This window comes from Macaca thibetana, chromosome 3 (assembly GCF_024542745.1).
Source record: "Macaca thibetana thibetana isolate TM-01 chromosome 3, ASM2454274v1, whole genome shotgun sequence".
Classification (NCBI taxonomy): domain Eukaryota; kingdom Metazoa; phylum Chordata; class Mammalia; order Primates; family Cercopithecidae; genus Macaca; species Macaca thibetana.
Window position 1 is genome coordinate 9,935,598 of NC_065580.1, and position 20,998 is coordinate 9,956,595.

Below are 20,998 nucleotides of genomic sequence, written 5' to 3' on the forward strand. Positions count from 1 at the left end.
TGAGGCAGGAGAATGGCGTGAACCTGGGAGGCGGAGCTTGCAGTGAGCTGAGATCCGGCCACTGCACTCCAGCCTGGGTGACAGAGCGAGACTCCGTCTCAAAAAAAAAAAAAAAAAAAAAAAAAAAAAAAAAAAGAGAGAGAAGACAAAAATTATTGATATCAGTAATGAGAGGTGACCTCACTACTGACTCTAAAGTGATTTAAAGCACAAGAAAAGAATACTCTCTTAGCACATTCTTGCTGCTGTAACAAAATAGACTGGGTCATTTACAAAGAACAGAAATTTATTTCTTACAGTTCTAGAGACTGGGAAGTCCAAGATCAAGGTGCTGGCATTTAGTGTCTGGTAAGGTCCTTCTTGTCATTAATACATCTCCACATGGTAGAAGGCAGAACATGGAAAGGCAGAGGGGGATGAACACTGTGTGCTCACATGGTGGATGAGAATGAACCCATTCCCTCAAGCCCTTTATAAGGGCCCCAGTTCCATCCATAATGGCTCTACCTATTATGACTTTATCACCTCCTAAAAGCCTCATCTCTTATTACTATCACATTGGCAATTAAGTTTCAACATACAAATTTTGGGAGATATATTCAGACCATAGCAAATACAACCAAAAACTGTATGTCAATAAATTTGACAACTTACATGAAATAGACAAATTCCCACCAACTACTGAAACTCACTGAAGAAGAAATAACCTGAATAGCCCTATATGTATTAAAGAGCTTGAATTTATAGTTAAGATTGATCTTTGATTTTTTTTTTTTTTTTTTTTTTTTGAGAGAAGGTCTCGCTTTGTCACCCAGGATGAATGCAGTGGTGTGATCACTTCTCTAGGGAGTCTGTGCAGAAGCAGAGGAAAATGCATGTTCAAACTGGTCTGTAAACCCAGCATCATAATGTTAAATCACAGCTCTGGGGATAAGCCAGGGAGAAGTTCATTTACATGAATGAATTTCCAAACTAGGGTCCATTTCTATGATTTTTTTTTTTTTTTTTTTTTGGAGATGGAGTCTCACTCTTGTCGCCCAGGCTGGAGTGTAGTGGTGCAATCCCAGCTCACTGCAATCTCTGCTTCCTGGGTTTAAGTGATTCTCCTGCCTCCAAGTGATTCTCCAGCCTCCTCAGCCTCCCAAGGGGCTGGGATTACAGGCGCGCACCACCATGCCCAGCTAATTTTGTATTTTTAGTAGAGATGGGATTTCACCATGTTGGCCAGGCTGATCTGGAACTCCCTGAACCTCAGGTGATCCGCCTGCCTCAGTTTCCCAAAGTGCTGGGATTACAGGAGTGAGCCACTGTGCCCTGCCTCATATCTATGATTTGACAGCCAGCCTCTCTACACTTAAAGCAACCAATTATGGAGATCTTGGATATATAGTCATGAAAGTATCATCTCTCACCTCTCTCCGTTCTGATCAACACAGTAGTCTCCCAGCCTGTTTGTATCCATAACACAATTGAGTGAAAAATTTAGGGATAAAGAGAAAGGAGCTGTCCAACTTGATAAAGTTCTGTTTTGTTGAATAAACATCCATAGCCATACCCTAAATGCTTTCAAAAAGAACACTGTTACTTTAATTTCACAAGATACATGTGTGTTTATGTACATATACAGACAGCACTTCAAGAGCCTTCTTCCTATCTTTGTATGGACCAAAGGCCAGTGAAATTGTTTCTCCCACCACTGAGCAAATGGGCTCCTCATTCCTCTCAGTTTAACAGAGTCATAGGAAACAAGAAGAAAGATGAGAACTCTGACTCTTCTTTTTGAATAACATGATTATCTTTTAAAATGATATTAAGGCTGGGAACGGTGGCTCACACCTGTAATCCCAGCACTTTGGGAGGCCGAGGCAGGTGGGTCACTTGAGGTAGGTTATGAGTTTGAGACCAGCCTGGCCAACATGGTGAAACCCTGTCTCTACTAAAAATATAAAAATTAGCAGGGAGTGGTGGCGGGCATCTGTAGTCCCACCTACCCGGGAGGCTGAGACAGGAGAATCACTTGAACCCAGGAGGCGGAGGCTGCAGTGAGCGGAGATGGCGCCACTGCACTCCAGCCTGGGCGACAGAGCGAGATTCTTGTCTCAAAAAATAACACGATACCAAACTGGTAGCCAGCGTTCATAGCACAATAATAAGTGTGTACTGTAGAGTTAGTTGCATAATGTTCTGCCCTACAAAATTGACCAGGAACCATCAGATTAATAGGCATTCAATAAAAAAAATTAAATCTTTTTAATTGCTAAGGTCTGTGAGTTACCCTTTTTTTCCTTCCTCGCGTAATAATCTGCACACACGAGAAAATAGGTTTTTCTTTTCCCTATTTGCCTTCTAAAACTCCTAGGTGTTAAAAAAAAAAAAAGTCTCAAACTTAATGCACATTACGGGCTTCTTTTCTGATATACAAAAATCGTCATCGTAACCTAGTTTTCTTCTCCAAAGTGGTCAAGAGGGAAAACCTCAAGCTTATATTCACATCTGTGTAAACCACTAGATTGCCTATCTGGTATTTTCTTTTGCAGAAAATCACTAGAGGACTAAGTAAGACGAGGCAAAGTTTAGACAGTCTGATGGCTTGTTTCCCCTAGATGAAACCTTGGAGAGAGGCTTCCCCAAATTCTAGTCTGGGTTCACTTTACTGCATGCTCTTCCCCGCTCAATACTCCGGAGAGAAATAAACTTTTTATTTGCTCGAGCAGAAAAATTAAGAAGCCCACGAACATGTAGCGGACTTGGAAACCCCGTTCTCCCCTCTTTCTAGCAACAGGCTCGTGCTCCTCTGCCCGCGTTGGTCTCCAAACTCTCAGAGCCCCGGCGGGTTGCGAGGACCGCCCTGCTCGCCACTGCTCCCCACCGCTCCGGTACCGACACGTGTTCTTACTGCCAAGCTCGGCCACAGAATGCTGAGCCGAGCCCCGCCCCGCTCCATGTTTCCCAGGCTCCGCCTCTCCTACCCCGCCCCCGACACCGGTGGCCAATAGCGCCCCGAGGCGTAGCCAGGTCCCGCCCTCCCCGTGCCCGGCCCGCCGCCTTTGTTCTCCCCCGCTCCCTCTCTTGGCCTGTGCGCTCCCAGCAAACCGAGTGGCAGCCGCTGATTGGTGGTCGTGGTGCAGCCAATCAGAAGGGGGCACCTCACGTTAGGGCTCGGAGTTTTAAACGCGCAGCCCAGGGCCGCGCGCAGGACTCAGGAGGGTCTAGGGCCGCGGGGCCGACTCTAGTCGGCCGAGGCGCACGCGGTCCGCGCCGGCGTCACTCTGGGATTGGCCGGCTCGCGGCTTCCTCCGCCCCTTGCCAATCGCCCGGGCCGACTTCCCGTGGGTTTTTCCGGCTCTCCCGCGTCGCTGAGGAGCGACGGGCGGTCGGCTAGACCCGGAGTTCTCGGTGCGCGCAGCGGCCGCCGACGCGAGGAGGCCGCGCTCCGCCCCCGGTACCATGAGGCCCCGGAAAGCCTACCTATTCCTGCTGCTCCTTGGGCTGGCGCAGCTGCTGGCCGTGGCGGGTGCCGAGGGCCCGGACGAAGGTGAGCTGCAAGCGCGCCGCGGGTCGGGCCGTGCTTGCGGGGGCTGCAGAGATGTGCGGGGGCCCGGGCGCTGCAACCCCGGCGGGCTGGCTTCCGCGCGGTCCGCTCCAGAACTAGCGATGGGCGCCGAGCCCGGGGTAAACTTGGCGGAGTTGAAGGGGCGGGGGCTGTGGCTGTGGCAGGATCGATTTGGGGCTCCCAGGAGAGGAAGGTGGCCGGGGTCTCTTGGGCTCCGACTCCCTGGAAGCCTCCTGTCACCCGAGGCTTGGAGAGGGCTGCAGAGCGCCTTTTTTGCAGCTGGGTCCTTCGCCCTAGTTTGCAGATTTTCCTCAGGTCCAGGCTGACTCCAGGCGAATGCGCCCAGGCAGTGGGAAGGGAGAGGGAGCCCCTGTAGTGAAGGGGCGAGGCGTGAAGAACCAAGTGCTAGTTCTTTGGAACAGCAAGCATTCCTTCTTAAAATTTAGTGTGTGGATTTGGAGATGATTAATCCAAAGATTCTGGTTCAAGGGAGAAAAGGATGGCTTGGTTTGCAACTTTGAGAAACTGGAGATACCATTCCTTCTGCATTTATTCAGCATTTACTGTGTGCCAGTCCCTGCACTGGGTTCTGGGAGGAAAAGATGGTGTGTGTGGTCCCTGCCCATGAAGCGCGCACTCCAGTAGAAATACTAAAACTTCTTCATGCTTCCTGCATTTTTCTTCGAAATGAGCTAACTGCAAACATAAGAACTCTGAAGATTAGGAAGTACTAGTTAAGAAAAGGTTGTTATTCCTAGAGAATAAGGCTTCCAGGTACTGGTCTTAACTTTCTTCTTCTCTGCCCTTATTTTCAATTACTAGTTTTTTAACCTTTTAAGTTTGTTCCAATATAAATATACACTTTTATAATGTTAGTGTGTAGGGAAATTGTGAACTTTATACTCTTTCAAACAGATTGAGTAACTTTGTGTGGGTCACTGATTCAAAAAGAGTCTTTGCCCAAATAGAAAAGGAAGTAAAAACCCACACTCTGCGAGAAAAACACCTGCGGAAAGGAACCAGCTAGCGGGGCTGCTTACAAATTGTGTCTTGAGACCTTTACCCAAATCACCTGAGTGTTTATTTAAATACAGTTTATTTAAATACAGATGCCCAAAATACACTGAAGCAGAATGCAGGGGTGGGCCCCGGAATCTGCATTTTAAGTCACTTCTCCCTTGAGACATAGAATGAACTTCTGGAGGCACAGTGAAGTTTGAGGACCAGTGTGGGTGGAAGGTGCTTTTTGGAACATAGCGGAAAAGCATTATAGCACTGCCTTGGTTTTGATCCAGTGATTTTGTTTTTGGAGGAACTCTTGAGAGGCCTGGGAGAGTGGCTTTAGGAGGTGTTAGGACCAGCACGTTTATCCTTTGGATCAGAGGTCTTCAACACAGTGAGTCCCTGGGAAGCAATTGCTCCTGGGGTGAGCCTAGGAATCCCCGGGGTCATCATGGCCAAGGGCAGGCCTCCTGGGCTTCTAGCTCCGGTTCCCCCGACCCGGAGACAAGATCACACACTGTTGCCCAGGCTTGAGTGCACTGTCGCGATCATGGCTTACTTAAGCCTCAAACTCCTGGGCTCATGGGATCCTCCTGCCTCAGCCTCCCAAGGATCTGGGACTGTAGGTGCTTGCCACCACGCCTGGCTAATTTTTTTTCTCATTCTGTCGCCCAGGCTGGAGTGCAGTGGTGTGATCTCAGCTCACCACAACCTCTGCTTCGCGGGTTCAAGTGATCCTTCTGCTTCTGCCTCCACAGTAGCTGGGACTACAGGCATGTGCCACCATGCCCAGCCAATTTTTTGCATTTTTTAGTAGAGACGGGGTTTCACCGTCTTAGCCAGGATGGTCTCAATCTCCTGATTACAAGAGTGAGCCACCACACCAGGCCGGCTGCCTGGCTAATTTTTTTTTTTTTTTTTTTTTTTTTTGGTAGAGATGGGGTCTCACTATGTTGCCCAGGCTGGCCTCAAGCAGTTCTCCGCCCTTAAATTCCCAGTGTTTGGGATTACAGGTGTGAGCCACGATGTGGGCTTACTTTGACCGATGTGGGCTTACTTTGACCGATGTGGGCTTACTTTGACTGTTTCTCACCCCTGAGGGCATCCCTCGGCCTTTCATTGTCAAAACCTGTCATAGATTCACTGATAACTTGTCCAACAGATTTATTTCAAGTCTACACTACCTCACCCCTCAAGTGTTTCAAGTCTCGAGGCTTTTTTTTTCTTTTTGCTTCCGTTACATTTTAGATTTAGACAGCACAGTGGTGTTTAGGAACTTAAATGCCCCAACATGGTTACTAAATACACTGTTAAGCTCTGATGGCTTAAGCCTCAGGTTGCACGGCTTTCCAGTCTCAGATTAGACGGTGCCTGCGCTCTACGCATCCTTCCTGCTAAGATAGGAAAGGAAAATATTCTGATCCTGTTTGTTGCCTGCTTTTATGTGGTATTGGTTTGTTTAGATTTAAAAGTAAGTGGAAAGTCACCTATGTTTCATGCTAAGGAAGCGTTAAACTGCCCTCCTCTTTTGATTCCTGAGACATAGTTATTTTCGGAGCCATAAAAATGTGGAAAATCTAAATGTTCCTCCAAAAACTTTGGGCGTATTGGGAAGAAAATCTAAGGTGACAATACAGCATAGCAGTTAAGTGGTCAGGACCCTCCACTAAGTAGCTTTGTGATCCTTGGACAGGTGACTGTAGTTCCTGCATGTCAGTTTCTTCATCTGTAACATGTAATATAACCTGTAATACAATCTCCCTTAAGGGGTGAAGTGGTGTGTTTAAGAATCCAGCACAGTGCCTGGTACATAAATAGATATCAGCTATAATGGTTACCATAGCTGATAACGCAGTTCTTGTTTCTGTGTTTAATATAAACTCTTCAGTATTGGCTGGGTGGTAGAGTTTATGCAGCTGTTTCAGGCATTTTTCTGGTGGAGATGAGAGTGATCAGCTGAGGATGGAGAGTGAGGACATCCTGAAAGGAGCTGCGTGCGTCTGGGCAGGGACCCAGTGTTGTCATCAGGTGTGCCCCGTGGGAGTGGACAGGGACTGCGGCAGCCTGCTTAGGTGAGGGTCCCACGTTTCAGGAGAGGCCTTAGCACAAGGACTGAGCAATGTGGAGATGAACGTGGGAATTCATTTGTCACATGCTGAGGAAGGTTGCATCTTTTCAGAAGGTACTGAAAGGCTCTGGATATATATATGTGTGTGTGTATATATATATATATATATATTTTTTTTTTTTTTTTTTTTTTTTGAGACGGAGTCTTGCTCTGTCACTGGAGGGCAGTGGCGCGATGTCGGCTCACTGCAAGCTCCACCTCCCGGATTCACGCCATTTTCCTGCCTCAGCCTCCCGAGTAGCTGGGACTACAGGCGCCTGCCACCACGTCAGGGTAATATTTTTGTATTTTTTTTTTTTTTAAGTAGAGACGGGGTTTCACTGTGTTAGCCAGGATGGTCTCAATCTCCTGACGTCGTGATCCGTCCGCCTTGGGACTCCCAAAGTGCTGGGATTACAGGCGTGAGTCACTGTACCTGGCCATATTTTTTTTTTTTTTTTTTGAGACAGAGTTTCACTCTTGTTGCCCAGGCCGGAGTGCAGTGGCATCATCTGAGTAGCTGAGATTACACCTGGCTAATTTTTTATTTTTAGTAAAGATGGGGTTTCTCCATGTTGGTCAGGCTGATCTCGAAGTCCTGACCTCAGGTGATCCGCCTGCCTCAGCCTCCCATAGCGTTGGGATTACAGGTGTGAGCCACCATGCCTGGCCTTTTTTTTTTTTTTTTTTTGGTGACAGAGTCTTCCTTGTTGTCAGGCTGGAGTGCTGTGGTGTGATCTCGGCTCACTGCAACCTCCACCTCCCAGGTTCAAGCAATTCCCCTGCCTCAGCCTTCTGAGTGTCTGGTATTACAGGTGTGTGCCACCATGCCTGGCTAACTTTTTTTTGTATTTTAGTAGAGATGCGGTTTCACAATGTTGGCCAGGATGGTCTTGATCTCCTGACCTCGTGATTTGCCCGTCTCGGCCTCCCAGAGGAGCACTTGGATTATAGGTGTGAGCCACTGTGCCCAGCCCTGGATATATTTTCTATCCTAGAATGTCCACCTTTAAAAATGAAGCCCAGAGAAAAGTGTTCTCCCACTAAAACGTGGACTCTTTTGCTTGCAGGGATGTGTGGGTTTCTGGTAGATAGGAATCTAGAGCTAGCACCTTCCCAAATTGCAGAAGAATGAATCCTGGGCTTGTCTGTGAGCTGGGGAGGAATGGAAAGGTAGGGTCCATGCAGTTGAGAGTCCTTAATTACATAGAGAATGTCTTATTTTTTGTTTATCCTTTAGAAAGATAATGGAATTATTTTTTTTTGTTAGTCTCACTCTGTCGCCCAGGCTGGGGTGCAGTGGCATGATCTTGGCTCACTGCATCCTCTGCCTCCTGGGTTCAAGCGATTCTCCTGCCTCAACCTCCTGAGTAGCTAAGATTACAGGGATGTGCCACCATGCCCAGCTAATTTTTGTATTTTTAGTAGAGATGGGTTTTTGCCATGTTGGCCACGCTGGTCTGAAACTCCTGACCTCAGGTGATCCGCCCTCCTTGGCCACCCAAAGTGCTGGGATTACGGGCGTGATCCACCATCTCTCACAAAAATTCATTTTTTAAAAGGGTCGAGAAATGAGTTGCCTCTTAGGAATGCTGTGTCCCATGGTGACTAGTCAGGTCCCACTTAATCATGGGAGCTCTATCACATTGTAGTGTTGAGAGCCCACTTCAGGCCGACCGTAGGTAAAAACACATCTTTATTTCTTTTTTGTAAAATTCACCCTGGAAAGGAATTTCCTATGTGGTGATGTTTTAGGCCTCTTTACTGCAAATGTCAGTCTTCTGCTGTGCACTGAGCCAATTACTGAGTTTCCCTTCCTCTCCTAGCTGTGATTCCTAGCTAGAAGAGTCGATTAAGTTCCCCAGTGCGAGGCCGGGCGCGGTGGCTCAAGCCTGTAATCCCAGCACTTTGGGAGGCCAAGACGGGCGGATCACGAGGTCAGGAGATCGAGACCATCCTGGCTAACCCGGTGAAACCCCATCTCTACTAAAAAAATACAAAAAACTAGCCAGGCGAGGTGGCGGGCGCCTGTAGTCCCAGCTACCCTGGAGGCTGAGGCAGGAGAATGGGGTGAACCCGGGAGGTGGAGCTTGCAGTGAGCTGAGATCCGGCCACTGCACTCCAGCCTGAGCGACAAAGCGAGACTCCGTCTCAAAAAAAAAAAAAAAAAAGTTCCCCAGTGCGTTATTTCCGACCTTCCTCCAATCTTCCCATCTGCTTGCAAGTAACTTTGACTCGTACTGGGCAGAGCAGCTAGGTAGTGAGAGGAGAGTGGATACAGATGGCCCAAAAGCACTACCTAACTGCCAGCCGGGGGTCCTGGTGGTCTCCCCTAGGGACCACCCAGGATTTAAAAAAAAAAATGGCAAAAATCTCAATTACTTTCACCAACCTAGTACTTCAGCTTGGTCTTAGTTAATGACATCAGAGCAAGATGTGCATTTCAACCTCACACGGTTCTTTCAAAGACACAGGTAAATAGAGTGGGCAAGATTTTCTAAATAGCACAGAGCAGAGGATCTTTTCTTTTTTCTCCCTCTTAGGGGTCTAGAATGATCTGAAAAGGGAGACCAGAAAACCTTGGGAACATTGGATTTCCCTGTTCTCCTTGGGGAGATGTCAGCCTGGCCCCTGCCTGTACTGTCAGACACACACAGTCCCGAGACCCCAGGGGAGGTGGGCCTGCGCCCAGGCTGTCTTTCTCTGTGGCCTGCCCTCCGTGAGCTTCTGACCGTGCCTAGGGAGTTCCCGGTGTGGAGGGAAGGGTGGCAGGCAGGAGGCTCATCTCAGATGGGTGGGTTTGCTTTTGGCATTTTAGAGCTGTTTCTCCCTCCGCCGACAAAGGAGGAGCCTAGGCCTTAAGTTGGAACAGGAATGTGCAAGTCAGGAAAAGTTGTGGGATGCTTAAAAGGAAAAGGACTGAGTGCGGGTGACCAGTGTGCCGGGGGGCTTTCTTGTTGGCTTTTTTGTAAAGTTTGCAGATTGGTAAATGTTGACAGTGATGAACAAAGCCGCCCCCTTCTCCCTGCTCCATGCAGACCCAAGGAGTAGACTGGAGGAGCAGAGGGCAGGCACGGCCATGTGGGGTGGGTGCAGGCTGCCTCCGTGGCCAAGCAGCTGCAGAGTCCACGCAGGTTCCTTCATTAGAGTTGGTGAGCCCAGGAGTTCTGGGATCCTGGGGGCAGGTTTTCAGACCCTGACCTCACCCACAGCCCCAAACAGTAACTAGCAGTGTTCATTTACCTCCTGGGACACATCTCCAGAAAAGAATATTTGGCCTCTGGAAACATTCTGACTTTAGCGTTAATGAAATTACCATGCTTACTGTGCCCAGTTCTGTTTGCTGGTGTGACAGTAGCCAGAGAACCTGGTTAATAAAAACGGCAACTCCATGTTCTTTGTATCTGTGGTTTGGCAAAAAAAAAAAAATAATAATAAATTGAACCTTGAAAATGAAATATACACAATTTCTCACATTCTAGGAAGAAAACTTAGCTTCCAAACAAAGGTGTGATTTTTGATGCATGTTGACCCCATCAGTTTCTGTGCCTTTATTAGTGAAATGTGATTTCCCACACTCTTTCCCTTCACACTTCAGCCTTTTCCTCAAGGATTATAAAACTCAAAGGGCTATTTTTTATGGGTATGAGGTAAAATGCCACCCCCTTTCAGAAATGGAATTAGTATTCCATCCTCTGCAGTGAAAAGTCAAGATTGAGTACTTGCTTCCTGTTGGTACTTTTTTGGGGCCAGGCGGATAATTTGTTCATGGGAGGTGTTCCTGGGGCCCTGCCTGTGGAAACATACAGGGTGAGGAGGAGGCACATCAGTGAGCAATAACCTTGAACACAGACAAGCTAGGGGGAGATCATGAAATGCAGTGCCCCTGAAACGTAGAGTGTGGGATGTGGTAGGGGAGCCAGAGCTACAGGAGCGAGGCCCGGGAAGACTGCAGAGGTGGGTACAAGGGAGTAGGGAGGAAGTGGCCAATGCGGAGGCTGTCTGGGTTCAGGGCAAGGTTTGCAGAGCAAGGCAGGGGGCCGCAACTCTGAAAGGGTAGCCTGTGCTGCCCTCCAACTTATGCTGCGACATTTGGACTTTATGTTCTAGAGCTGTGGTTTTCAAATATTATTTAGCCATGACCTCCCTCTGAATGAAATTTTAAGTAGCCAACTTAGAACAGAATTGCTGGCATGAGGGAGGCCTGATGTCACCAGCCAGTCACGTGGTGGGCCCCCAGGGACCACCCAGGACTTGACACCTTGTGAAGTGTATGAGTTTTAGGACTTTTTTTTTTTTTTGAGATGGAGTGTCACTCTGTCACCCAGACTGGAGTGCAGTGGCACAATCTCTGCTCACTGCAACCTCTGCTTCCCGGGTTCAAGCAATTCTTCTGCCTCAGCCTCCCAAGTAGCTAGACTACAGGCACGTGCCACCATGCCTGGCTAGTTTTTGTGCTTTTAATAGAGATTGGGTTTCACCATATTGGCCAGGCTGGTCTTGAACTCCTGACCTAGTGATCCGCCCACCTCAGCCTCCCAAAGTGCTGGAATTACAGGCGTGAGCCACCACGCCCGGCCAGGAAAGTTTTAAGGAGAGTCACCACCAGGTTTGTAACCAGTCTGGGTTTTCCACTCAGATTCTTCTAACCGAGAAAATGCCATTGAGGATGAAGAGGAGGAGGAGGAGGAAGATGATGAGGAAGAAGATGACTTGGAAGTTAAGGAAGAAAATGGTGTCTTGGTCCTAAATGATGCAAACTTTGATAATTTTGTGGCTGACAAAGACACAGTGCTGCTGGAATTTTATGCTCCATGGTAAGGACTGCGTTCTGATTCCTGCGGGTGGACGAGCACTGTGCTCCATGCGCTCAGCCCTTCACCTGGTCATCCAGACCCTGGGGGTGGGAGTGTCTGGGTGCAGGAACTTGCACTCTAGCTTTAAGAGTGCTGGGAGCTCACTCGTTCTACCACTTTGCATTGGAACTGCCAGTGAGCCAGCCCTCATGGAAGGCAATGTCCTCTTGTCTCAGTCCAGTGGGTTAAAGATGAATACGTCCTCTGATGGTCACAGCTGGGGGACGGGCATTTAACAAGCAACAGTGACACAGCCTCGTGTTAGTAACAGATACGTCCTTGTTACAGATTCTGCCCCGACCTGTCTGAGGCCACCCCGCCTTCCTCTTCCCTCAAAGGCTGATGCTCAGGCAGCTGCCCCAAGTGCAGGCTGTTGGCCTGTGTGGTGGATTTTTTACTACACACATTGGCCCTGTGAGGGGACCAGTCAGGCATCCCCACTTCTTTTCCTGTCTTTGCCCCTCATAGTGCAGTCTGTTAGAGCTCTCGGGCCTGTCTCCTCCGTTACTTCTCCTCTACTGTTTTGTATCTCATGACTCCTGCTTTGCTCTTTTCTATCTCATGCCCTCCCTGTTTCACTTCTGAGACCAAATAGGATACACTCACTTTTGTGCAGTGTCTGAGGGTCAAGCATAGCACAAGTGTTTTATTTAAAACATCTAAATAGGCTGGGCATAGTGGCTCACACCTATAATCTCAGCACTTTGGGAGGCCAAGGCAGGCAGATCACTTGAGATCAGGAGTTTGAGACCAGCCTGGCCAACATGGTGAAACCCGATCTCTACTAAAAATACAAAAATTAGGTATGGTGAATGTGCACCTGTAGTCCCAGTTACTCGGGAGGCTGAGACAGGAGAATTGCTTGAACCTGGGAGGCGGAGGCTGCAACTAGCTGAAATCGTGCCACTGCACCCCAGCCTGGGCAACAGAGCAAGACTCTTTTGAGGTTATGTTATTCCTCTTACATAAATTATCAAGTTTTCGTACTTTTTAGTTCAAAGAGCCCTTAACATTCTTAAGAAGTGAGAACCTCGGAGGGGGTCATGTTTATCAATATTTACCATATTTGAAGTTAAAACTGAGAAATTAAAATTTTTTGGGGGACAGATTTTTCACTCTTTTGCCCAGGCTGGAATGCAATGGCTTGATCTTTGATCACTGCAACGTCCACCTTCTGGGTTCAAGCGATTCTCATGCCTCAGCCTCCCGAGTAACTGGGATTACAGGCACCTGCCACCACACCCAGCTAATTTTTGTATTTTCAATACAGACAGGTTTCACCATGTTGGCCAGGCTGGTCTTGAACTCCTGGTCTCAAGTGATCTGCCCGCCTTGGCCTCCCAAAGTACTTTTTGTAAAGATGGAGTTTCGTCATATTGCCCGGGCTGGTCTCAAACTCCTGGGCTCAAGTGTGATTTGCCTGCCTCAGACCCCCAAAGTGTTGAGATTACAGGCGTGACGCACCATGCCCAGCCACAGACTGAGGTTTAGATATTGAAAGTATTTGCCCTAGGGCAGAGCTGGAATTTAAACCTAGACCTGTTTGACTTTGAAGCCCCTTTGGTCTTCGCCTTTATGTTTTGTTGTGTCTCTCCTCTTAACCACAGGTATTTCCAAAAGTTCCCCTTTTTTTTTTTGAGGTAGTGTCTTGCTCTCGCCCAGGCTGGAGTGCAGTGGCTCGATCTCAGCTCACTGCAAGCTCCGCCTCCCGAGTTCACGCCATTCTCCTGCCTCAGCCTCCCGAGTAGCTGGGACTACAGGTGCCCGCCACCACGCCCGGCTACTTTTTGTATTTTTAGTAGAGATAGGGTTTCACTGTGTTAGCCAGGATGGTCTTGATCTCCTGACCTCGTGGTCCACCCACCTTGGCCTCCCAAAGTGCTGGGATTACAGGCTTGAGCCACCGCGCCCGGCTAAAAGTTCTCATTTTTGTGTGTGTGTGTTGGTCTGTTTTGTGTTGCTATAACAGAGTAGCTGAGGCTGGGTAATTTATAAGGGAAAGAGATATATTTCAGTCACAGTTCTGCGGACTGGGAAGTACAAGAGCATGGTGCTGGCATCTGCTCAACTTTTGGTGAGGGCCTCATGCTGCTTCACTCCTGGCAGGAAGTGGAAGAAGAGTGGGCATGTACAGAGATAACATGGCGAGGAGGAAGCCAAGCTTACTCTTTTCTTTTTGAGTTGGAGTTTGGCTCTTGTCACCCAGGCTGGAATGTAGTGGCTCAAATTTTGGCTCACGGCAACCTCCACCTCCCGGTTCAAGCGATTGTCCTGCCTCAGCCTCCTGAGTAACTGGAATTACAGGCGCCTGCCACCACACCCAGCTAATTTTTTGTATTTTTCATAGAGATGGGGTTTCACCATGTTGGCCAGGCTGATCTCAAACTCCTGACCTCAGGTGATCCACCTACCTCAGCCTCCCAAAGTGCTGGGATTACAGGCTTGAGCCACTGCACCTGGCCACGCCAAGCTCTTTTAAACTACATTCCTGAAAGTGCATTTACCTGTTCATGAGGGTTCCACCCTTCAGACGTAAACCCTTCCCACTAGGTCCCACCTCCCAACACGGCCACATTGGGGATCAGATTTCAACATTTTGGTGTGGACAAACCACATCGAGACCATAGCAGTATGTATTACTGGATTTAAATCTCCATAAGTACAGTATGTATTGTTGCATTTAAATCTCCATAGGTACAGTTAATGTTTTTCGCCCTCCCTAATCTGATTGTTAGGTGTGGACATTGCAAGCAGTTTGCTCCGGAATATGAAAAAATTGCCAACATATTAAAGGATAATGATCCTCCCATTCCTGTTGCCAAGATCGATGCAACCTCAGCATCTATGCTGGCCAGCAGGTTTGATGTGAGTGGCTACCCCACCATCAAGATCCTTAAGAAGGGGCAGGCTGTAGACTACGAGGGCTCCAGAACCCAAGAAGGTGAGCTAGTACCTGAGCTGGTGGAGGAAGAACTCCTTCCTGCAGGAACAGAAAGTTCAGGGAATGGGAATTGGGATAATAGAGGAAGAAAAGCTGAGGGTACCAGGGACTGACTTAGGAGCCTTAGGCCTCTGGAATGTTTACTTGTTCTTGGGGCGGGGGGTGGAGGGGGGAGTGGGGGGGGGGCGCGCGGGCTGGGTGGGCTGGGGCATGGCCTCTTTACATTTCAGACTCTGAAACTCAAAACATGGGCAGGAGTGTTAGGAAATGGGCCAGACACGGTGGCTCACACCTGTAACCCCAGCACTTTGGGTGGCCAAGGCGACTGGATCACTTCAGGTCAGGAGTTCAAGACCAGCCTGACCAACATGGTGAAACCCTGTCTCTACTAAAAATACAACAATTAGCTGCTTGTAGTGGCTCATGTGTGTAATCTCAGCTACTTGGAAGTCTGAGGCAGGAGAATTGCTTGAACCTAGGAAGCGGAGGTTGTGATAAGCTGAGATTGTGCCACTTCACTTCAGCCTGGGTGACAGAGTGAGACTCTGTCTCAAAAATAAGTGAATAAATAAAAACAGGAGTGTTAGGAAATGACATCAGAGGTTAGGGGTCTTGGTGGTGGTCTAGAGCAGTGGTTCTTAATGCTTAGCAAGCGTCAGTCAACTGGAGGGCTCGTTCAGATTGCTGGGCCCTAGCCCCAGAGTTTCTGATTCAGTACATTTCAGTCTAGATACAATACAAATCAGTCCAGATAATTTGCATTTCTTTTTTCTTTTTTTTTTGGAGACAGAGTCTCACTGTGTCGCCCAGGCTGGAGTGCAGTGGCATGATCTTGGCTCACTGCAACCTCTGCCTCCTGGGTTCAAGTGATTCTCCTGCCTCAGGCTCCCGAGAAGCTGGTACTACAGATGTGTGCCACCATGCCTGGCTAATTTTTTGTATATTTAGTAGAGACGGGGTTTCACCATGTTAGCCAGGATGGTCTTGATCTTCTGACCTCGTGATCCACCTGCCTTGGCCTCCTTTTTTTTTTTTTTTTTTTTTAATAATTTTTTGAGACAGAGTCTTGCTCTGTCGCCCAGGCTGGAGTGCAGTGGCATGATCTCAGCTCACTGTAAGCTCCGCCTCCCTGGTTCTCGCCATTCTCCTGCCTCAGCCTCCCTAGTAGCTGGGACTACAGGCGCCCGCCACCACGCCTGGCTAACTTTTTGTATTTTTTTTTTTAGTAGAGACAGGGTTTCACTGTGTTAGCCAGAATGGTCTCGATCTCCTGACCTTGTGATCTGCCCACCTCGGCCTCCTAAAGTGCTGGGATTACAGGCGTGAACCACCAGGCCCAGCCAATAATTTGTATTTCTTACAAGGGTGCAGGGCTCGCCATTGTTGCTGGCTCGAAGCTATGTGCTGAGAACCACAGGTGCAGAGAGCCACATCCAGGGTTCTCTGAGGATGTCTGCAATCTGGCCTGATGGATCCCTGCCTGGCTCACATTAGGCCCTACATACGTTTTATTAAATGAATGAATAAATACGTGATTTAATTTTTATTTAATTTTATTTTAGTAAAGTTTAATTTTATTTTAATAAAGTTTATTTAATTTTATTAATATTTATTTATTTTTGAGACAGAGTTTTGCTTGTGTGGCCCAGGCTGGAGTACAACGGCACAATCTCAGCTCACTGTAACCTCTGCCTTCCGGGTTCAAGCGATTCTCCTGCCTCAGCCTCCCGAGTAGCTGGGATTACAGGCACACGCCACTATGCCTGGCTAATTTTGTAATTTTGGTAGAGACGGGGTGTCTCCATGTTGGTCAGGCTGGTCTCGAACTCCCAACCTCAGGTGATCCGCATACCACGGCCTCCCAAAGTGCTGGAATTATAGGTGTGAATCACTGTGCCTGGCCTCTTAATTTTATTTTAATACAATTTATTTAATTTTATTAAATGAATGCACATGGTATCCTTTTAGCAAGGGCAAGTCTCTCTTAATCACTGGCAGAAAAAAAAAGAAAAAAAAAAAGATGCTGCATTTTCCATTCCCAGTGTGGAGTAGAGGAAAGAGCGTTGAATAGGTTTCCAGTCCTTATAGACATAAGATAGGCCTGTGTTCTGGACAAGCGCCTTCCCCTTGCCAGGCCTTGGCATCTCATCTGTGGAGTGTGGTGTCAGTTGGATGTGATGGGAGATCACATCTCTGAGATCGTGTAAGAGTCTCTCCTCTACTCTGAGATCATATCTCTGAGATGGTGTGAGAGGCTATCCTCTGCTCCTTTTTTTTTTTAATTTTTTTTTTTTTTTTTTTTTTTTTTTTTGAGACGGAGTCTCGCTCTGTCCCCCATGCTGGAGCATAGTGGCCGGATCTCAGCTCACTGCAAGCTCCGCCTCCTGGGTTTACGCCATTCTCCTGCCTCAGCCTCCCGAGTAGCTAGGACTACAGGCGCCCGCCACCTCGCCCGGCTAGTTTTTTGTTTTTTTTTTTTTTTTTTTTTTTAGTAGAGACGGGGTTTCACCGTGTTCGCCAGGATGGTCTTGATCTCCTGACCTCGTGATCCGCCCGTCTCAGCCTCCCAAAGTGCTGGGATTACAGGCTTGAGCCACCGCGCCCGGCCCCTCTGCTCCTTTAAGCAATGGTACTCATTACGGGATATACAAAGAAAACGGAGTCATTTCTGTTGCTATTTAGTGTCACAGTTTGTCTGTTGACTAGGTAATACGTTTAGAAACTTAGTAATTCAGAGAAGTAGATAAATGAATAGTCTTTCTTCCCTGAACCTGGGTGATCCAGCTCCCCTCTAAGAAGGTACTAGTGTAACAAGTTTCTTCTGTGTTGTTTGGAGATATTTTGTATACATAAAAAGCAAGTGTGTGTATGTGTGTGTGAGAGATTTTCTCATTTTTACAGTTATTAGTATATCTCAAATACTATCCTGTATCTTCATGTTTTTATTTAACAAATATGTCTTAACCATATCAGTACATAGGAACTTAATCTAAAACAAGTTGAAAGTTGAGTACTTTTTTTTTTTTTTTAGATGGAGTCTTCTTTTGTCCCCCAGGCTGGAGTGTGGAGTGGTGCAATCTTGGCTCACCGCAACCTCCACCTCCAGGGTTCGAGTGGGTTCTCCTGCCTCAGCCTCCTGAGTAGCTGGGGTTACAAGCACGTGCCACCACACAAGGCTAATTTTTGTATTTTTAGTAGAGACAGGGTTTCACCATGTCGGCCAGGCTGGTCTTGAACTCCTGACCACCCATGATCCACCCACCTCGGCCTCCCAAAGTTCTGGGATTACAGGCAAGCCACCACTCCTGGCCTGAAAGTTGAGTACTTCTATTGTTGCAAAATAAACAGGCATACGTGTTTGGGGGTCTGCGGCCAACATTTGACTGCGAGAGAGACATGGCCGTTTGGAAACTTTAGAGCAGCGTATGCTATGTTTTCATAAACAGGCCTCCTACGTGTTAAGTGCCTCAGGACCCCTGGGTGTGGGCTGAGGGGCAGGGGACAGACGCTTCATGCTGTGAATGCACAGAGGAGGTGCTTGTGCACGTTTCAGTTTGAAGACTGCAGCTTTGCAGGAGTGGTTCTAAATTTGGCTCCTTGGTAGATTCTACAGTAGGGAAAAAGAGTGACAGATTGCAACCACTCGTCCTAAGAACTGCTTGGCACATTTTGGTATGAATTTATTGTTCTACTCCAGCCCTGGAATCCATTTCTGGGGAATGAGGCTTACAGATGGGCATTTATTAAAAGCTTTCTCAGGTAATGCCACTGCATCTTGAGCAATGGGAGCTCCTCTTGTAAATTTTTCCTCTTTTTTTTTTTTGCATACATCTTATGATGTATGTAATATAGTAACATTAGATGTGAATGAGATGCCCCAAAATCATATCCATAGGCATATATAATCAAAAGCTTGCATGAAGTTAGTACCATAACATGATGGTAAAGGAAGTCTCAATCATCAGTAAGTCTTAGGCCTCATCTGGAGAAGTCTGCAGGCTGTGGAAATGCAATGGACAATTGTTGGGAAACAGCGAACGTTCTGACTCCTGGCTGTATCCCCAAAACTGCAGAGATGCAGCCAGGTTTCAGGAAATCAGACACCTCCCGTTCTTGTGGGCCCCGACGCTTGCTTTCTTCCCCATCTTCTGGAGGGAGGTGAAGTGCCTGCCAGTTTGGGCCTTGTGTGCTCAGTCTTACTTGGTTTCTTTCAGAAATTGTTGCCAAGGTCAGAGAAGTCTCCCAGCCCGACTGGACGCCTCCACCAGAAGTCACGCTTGTGTTGACCAAAGAGAACTTTGATGAAGTTGTGAATGATGCAGAAATCATTCTGGTGGAGTTTTATGCTCCATGGTAAGGTGGTGTCAGGCCCTTCCCATATTCGGTACCGTGCTGTGCACTAGGTGCGAGGTGGCAGGCGCAGACGGCAGGCCCCTGCCCATGAGGCAGGAACAGCAGAGGAGCACGGTGGGCACGAGTTGTAGGCCAGGGTTGAGGTCCAGGTGTTCTGGAAGAAGCATGGATATAAAGGAGCTGTTGGTAGTGGATGTGGAAGGAGCTGCCAAGTAGTCCATTCTTGGGTGGGAGAAGGGGCCCAAAGGAAAGAAGATAGCAGAAAGAAAGGTGGTTAGAGTGGGAGCAAGTACAGTGGCTGGTCTGAGCCGCCCAGCTTGGGGAACGGAGGTGGCTGCTCCGCGGGGAGGGGAGAGGAGGGACGCACAACCAGGTGCATGGATAAGCCGGGAGCAGTCAATACAGAGCAGAGCAGAAGAAAGACGGCTTTCAAGGCAGAGGGGAGCCTAGCTCCAGGAGAGACCATTTGCCTTCCCAGGAGACGGCCCAGGGTACCGTCTGTCTTGCTGATTTTGTGGTGGGTCAGCTGTGATTCGGATTCTTGAGCAGTGCTGGTGTGTCTGACCATCAGGCCAGCAAGAACTGCCTCAGAGGGGTGTGTTCTGGAGTGAGTCCTGGAGAGTCAGTAAGCAGAGGAAGCTTTTGGGCCTAGAACCAGCAGGTGGAGGCCATGGCTGATGCACAGGCAGTGGGGCAGGTCACACCTTCCACTGAGGACACCCTTGTTCCGGGCAATGCCTGGATAAGCCCAAACCTGAGGCCACGGATTCTGCAGCAGAAACCTGGGAGTTGTTGGATGTGCAGATGAAAAGTGAAGTCAGGTGGGTGGTTAGAGAAGGAAATGACCTGCGAGAGAAGGAGGGAAGCATCTGGGACACGTGGGGCACCCTCCTAACCCCCTTGCGATGCTGGAGAGACAGACCCTTGTTTTGCTACACATGAGGCCCTGACCGACCTGATGGGTGGGAGGTGTAAGAGAGAGAGTGGCAGCTGCCCGTCTTAACTTGCGGGTTGCTTTGTGGCTCACTCAGGAGCCAGGCTGAGCCGACTGCTGCACAGCTCACACTTAGCAAGTGTAGTGCGATTTCCCTGATCTGGTTGATGATGCCTCAGAAGATAATTATCCACTTATTCACAAACAGTTTTTTGGTCTTTTGATGTGTTTTTGTGTTTGTGGCGGGAGGTTTTTTTTTTGTTTTGTTTTCTGAGGTTTCTTTTGGGATAAGGCCTTGCTTTGTCACCTGAGCTGGAGTACAGTGGCGCCATCATAGTTCACTACAGCCTTGAACTCCTGGACTCAGTTGTCCTGCCTCAGCCTCCCTAGTAGCTGGGACCACAGGTGCGTGCCACCACGACTGGCTAATATACAAAATATTTTTAGAGATGAGGTCTCGCTATGTTGCCCCAGCTGGTCTTGAACTCCTGGCCTCAAGCAGCCCTTGCGCCTCATCTTCCGGAAGCACTGGGATTACAGGAGTGAGCCACTGTGCTGGCCAACAAATGGTTTTGAAGTTGCAGAATGCACCCTTTAATTCATTTGGGTGTCCTAAGGACTTTGATAGGATAGTGTTTTATCTTAACTCAGGACTGAGAGCCTCCTGAGTGCCAGGCCCCAGCCAGGTGTGGGATGTTGGTTCTTTTTTGAGACGGAGTCTTGCCCTGTCGCTCAGGCTGGAGTGCAGTAGTGCGATCTTGGCTCACTGCAACCTCCGCCTCCTGGGTTCAAGTGATACTCCTATCTCAGCCTCCTGAGTAGCTGGGATTACAGGTGTCCACCACCACGCCCGGCTAATTTCTATATTTTTAGTAGCGATGGGGTTTTGCCATGTTGGCCAGGCTGGTCTCGAACTCCTGACTTCAGGTGATCCGCCCGCCTCGGCCTCCCAAAGTGCTGGAATTACAGGAGTGAGCCTCTGTGCCTGGCCAGTTCTTGTGGGCAGTGGGCTAGGTGACGCAATACTGACTCCAGGGGACTCTCGCTCATCTCCTCCCTGGGTGGTCTGTGTCAGTGAGAGTTTGTGACGTTCTTTGTTCTCCATGCCTCTGTTCCTGTTACCTGGACCTGCCGACCCTCTCTTCGCCCCACCTCCCGTGGACTCCTGGCTAATTCCTCGCTGTCCCGTGGATCCCAGCTCCACTGCTACTCCTTCTCTGAAGCCATCTGTGACTTACATCTTTGCTGGCCC

At 48.5% G+C, this 20,998-nt stretch overlaps 1 protein-coding gene across 2 annotated transcripts in view; it reads left to right on the forward strand.

The window, feature by feature from the left end:
• The window catches only part of PDIA4 (protein disulfide isomerase family A member 4), a 415,254-nt gene that overhangs the window by 384,268 nt on the left and 9,988 nt on the right, over nucleotides 1–20,998 (forward strand). The window contains exons 2-5 of one of the 2 annotated variants that reach the window (XM_050785837.1): nucleotides 3,342–3,535; nucleotides 11,302–11,479; nucleotides 14,254–14,459; nucleotides 18,674–18,812. In XM_050785837.1, coding sequence (XP_050641794.1) covers nucleotides 3,448–3,535; nucleotides 11,302–11,479; nucleotides 14,254–14,459; nucleotides 18,674–18,812 — 611 coding nt within the window. In that variant the 5' untranslated portion in view covers nucleotides 3,342–3,447. Of the gene's footprint in view, nucleotides 1–3,155; nucleotides 3,536–11,301; nucleotides 11,480–14,253; nucleotides 14,460–18,673; nucleotides 18,813–20,998 lie in introns of those variants that run through there. The other variant, XM_050785838.1, reaches the window with a different exon arrangement.